This window comes from Triticum aestivum, chromosome 5D (assembly GCF_018294505.1).
Source record: "Triticum aestivum cultivar Chinese Spring chromosome 5D, IWGSC CS RefSeq v2.1, whole genome shotgun sequence".
Classification (NCBI taxonomy): Eukaryota; Viridiplantae; Streptophyta; class Magnoliopsida; order Poales; family Poaceae; genus Triticum; species Triticum aestivum.
In genome coordinates, this window is record NC_057808.1 from 96,396,135 (window position 1) to 96,398,919 (window position 2,785).

The following is a 2,785-nucleotide window of genomic DNA, read 5'->3' on the forward strand; positions in this document are numbered from 1 at the left end:
TCAAACACAATTAACCATACACATTTTAGTTGACCTAGATCAATTCATTTACGCTAAAGTCATTCCCCAATCATGATCATTATAGCTCTAAAGTCATATCTCCCAAGATGATCATTTTACCATTGAAATGATTCCAACATGACCGCTACTACTCTGAAGTCATTCCCCAAAGTGATCTCATGTAAGCTCGTTTTGATACTCTTACTTTTATTACGATACACTTTGTTGAAAGAAAATACCGGTTCTTTCACGTTCATGTCCGTCTAGCCGACCCGAACGAACAAAAAGCGGACATTTTCGTCGGTCGAATGGAGTTGGCCTAAGAGTATGAACAATAGTCGGCAAGCACATGACCCAAACATTACTACGATGACGAACACCACTTGCACGAGTGATAGTGCCTGAAACATAAGCAACACAGGGATGAGTCTACGACTAGCCTTGAACGAACGCCATTTGCATGAGCGTAGGCACGACGTCAACGAGCCATAAGACCACAAGCCTAATTTTGTCGTACCAACCACCACTCAGGCCATATGAGGAGGGCCATGGGGCGGGAAAGCATGAACCATGGGGAGTAGGAAGCACACGCAGGAAACGAAGACGACAACGATCACGACAAATGACCAGGGGCAAAACCGCCACATACGACCACACCACCACAAGGCAAAAGCATCTAGTCTCTCAAAGGCCAACAAGCCGGCAACAACAATTGACCAAGGCCAATAGATGGACATAGACAAACAACGGGAGGAAAGAACACTAGATCTGAGGGAACCACTGTTAGGAAAGAGATATGATGGCACGACTAGAGAAGGACGGGAGCACACTCTGAAACGACAAAAAACATGACCATGCATCCCATCTCTGTCGGCGACACCAAAATCCACTACACCATCACACGACTAGATCTGAACCACCACGATCCAAAACGAAGCACGATGGGAATGCCTCATCACCACCATCCCCAGTAGCCACGAGGGCTTTGCCTTTGTCAACAACAACCTCGAGCAACACCAATATTGAAGAAACAGTGGAGAAGGTCGACAACATCTAGGGCTATAAGGGCAACTCTAAGGTTGGAAAGGGTGCCTCCCTTGGTGTCGCATAGTGAACCAATGGTTGCCGTCGCCGCATCTCCTAGCTTATAGCGCCCACTTCCGCTTCATTGATAATTCTAAAAATTTGTCAATAATCCGTTATGGTTCTTGGCAAATTTATTGCGCATTTTGTGTTCAGCTGCTCGGGGTTCAACATATGATTACCATCTAGCAAGCACATTTCCATTGTATCCAAATGGCTGGCAGATTACAATAATAATGTCCCCAATTACTTGTCTTAGATTTGATTAGATACGGATGAATTCTGTATACAATCGTTTCTTCAGGGCTGTTTGACACCACGGATTATCCAAACCGGGCCCTCATATTTTTCAAGACACCCGTCAGTACAGATCGCCGTGACCTCATCTCTATCGTTGGTGAAGAAACGACTACCAGTTCTGTGAGTCCTCGGACAGCGACGAGGGCCGAAGAACTCCTCTGGCTCCAAATCGGAGAACTGGGTGAGCCCCTTGGTGTAGCTCCTTCCCGACTTGTTGAACTCGTGGACATGCCACGCCGTATCCTTGAAACGACCAAATCGCCGAGTCATCTCGTCGTGGTCGCGCGCCATTCCGTGGAAGCGGCACCACCGCTCGTACAGAGCCCACAGGGTTTCATCCGAGACGAGGTCCTTCTCGTCGAAGTAGGGAACGGTGTCCGGGTCTTGCGTCATCACAGAAACGAAAACCGTAACGTGTGCTGCCAACCAAGATGTGTAAATAATACAGAGATGAAAGAATGATTGATTACCAGGGCGGAGCTCGTCGTCGAGGTCATCTTGTGCGGCGCCCACAGGCAGATGGGAGTCCTCGCCGGAGGGGAGCGTAGCGATGCTGCGCCGGAGGAAGGAATCCAAGGGGCTGGTGAAGGCGGCGGCGGCGGCAGTGTTTGGGGATCTAAGTAACGGTCCCGACCGGGCGGTTATGGTGGTATCTCCAGTGAGATAGCGGCCGGGTAGGCGAAGAGCGAAGCGGCCGGAATTTGTGTTTGTCCAAGCGCCCCGTGAGAGCTTTAATGCGACGGACGCCATAGCAAGCTAGGACGAGGTGCGGGATAGATCTAGGGTTGCTATGTGGTATGACGGTTTTTGTGGAGGCCGCTTGTATATATGTAGCGCTCCGCCGAGTCGTAAATGTTGAGTAACGTGATTGTATTAGGAAATATAGGTTAGACTAGGAAATATTCTGGCTTGTCTTGTATAAATCATGTACTCCTATATATATATGCCCACGAGGCTCAATCAATACAACAAACTATTCCACCAAAACCTCTCTCTCTTCTAACATGATATCTATCGCAAGTCGATCCTAAACCCTAGCCGCCGCCGCTTCCGCACCCACGGGCCGCCCCTGGGGCGATCGGCCTCCATGACCGCTGCCGGGGGCCGCGCCCCCGTACCTAGGGTTCGTCCGCCGGCCGTGTTGGCCGGCTACCGTAGAGAGTCTTTTTTCCCGATCCTTTGATCCAGGTTTTCTCTCTCTCACCGGTCACTTTGATCGGCGTCTACTTTTTGGTTTACCGGTCTATGTGATCCGTTTGCGTCGTCCACCGCCGCCGTCGACCCCGTGCGCCTCTACTCCAACACCGGCGTGATCGGCCGGCTTCTTCACCGACCCGGCGGCCTCGCGCGTCCGCGCGTCTGCCCGTCGGTCGCCTCGACCCGGCGGCCTCGCGCGTCGGCC

At 51.1% G+C, this 2,785-nt stretch overlaps 1 protein-coding gene across 1 annotated transcript; it reads right to left on the reverse strand.

Annotated features, from left to right (window-relative positions):
• Window positions 1-1,297: 1,297 nt before the first annotated feature.
• Window positions 1,298-2,191, reverse strand: LOC123124426 (uncharacterized). The gene is made up of 2 exons (XM_044545040.1): window positions 1,854-2,191; window positions 1,298-1,766 (listed from the first exon to the last, which is right to left on the reverse strand). Exons 1-2 carry the CDS (start codon window positions 2,131-2,133, stop codon window positions 1,384-1,386), a joined length of 663 nt encoding a protein of 220 aa, XP_044400975.1. The 5' UTR covers window positions 2,134-2,191; the 3' UTR covers window positions 1,298-1,383.
• Window positions 2,192-2,785: the final 594 nt, after the last annotated feature.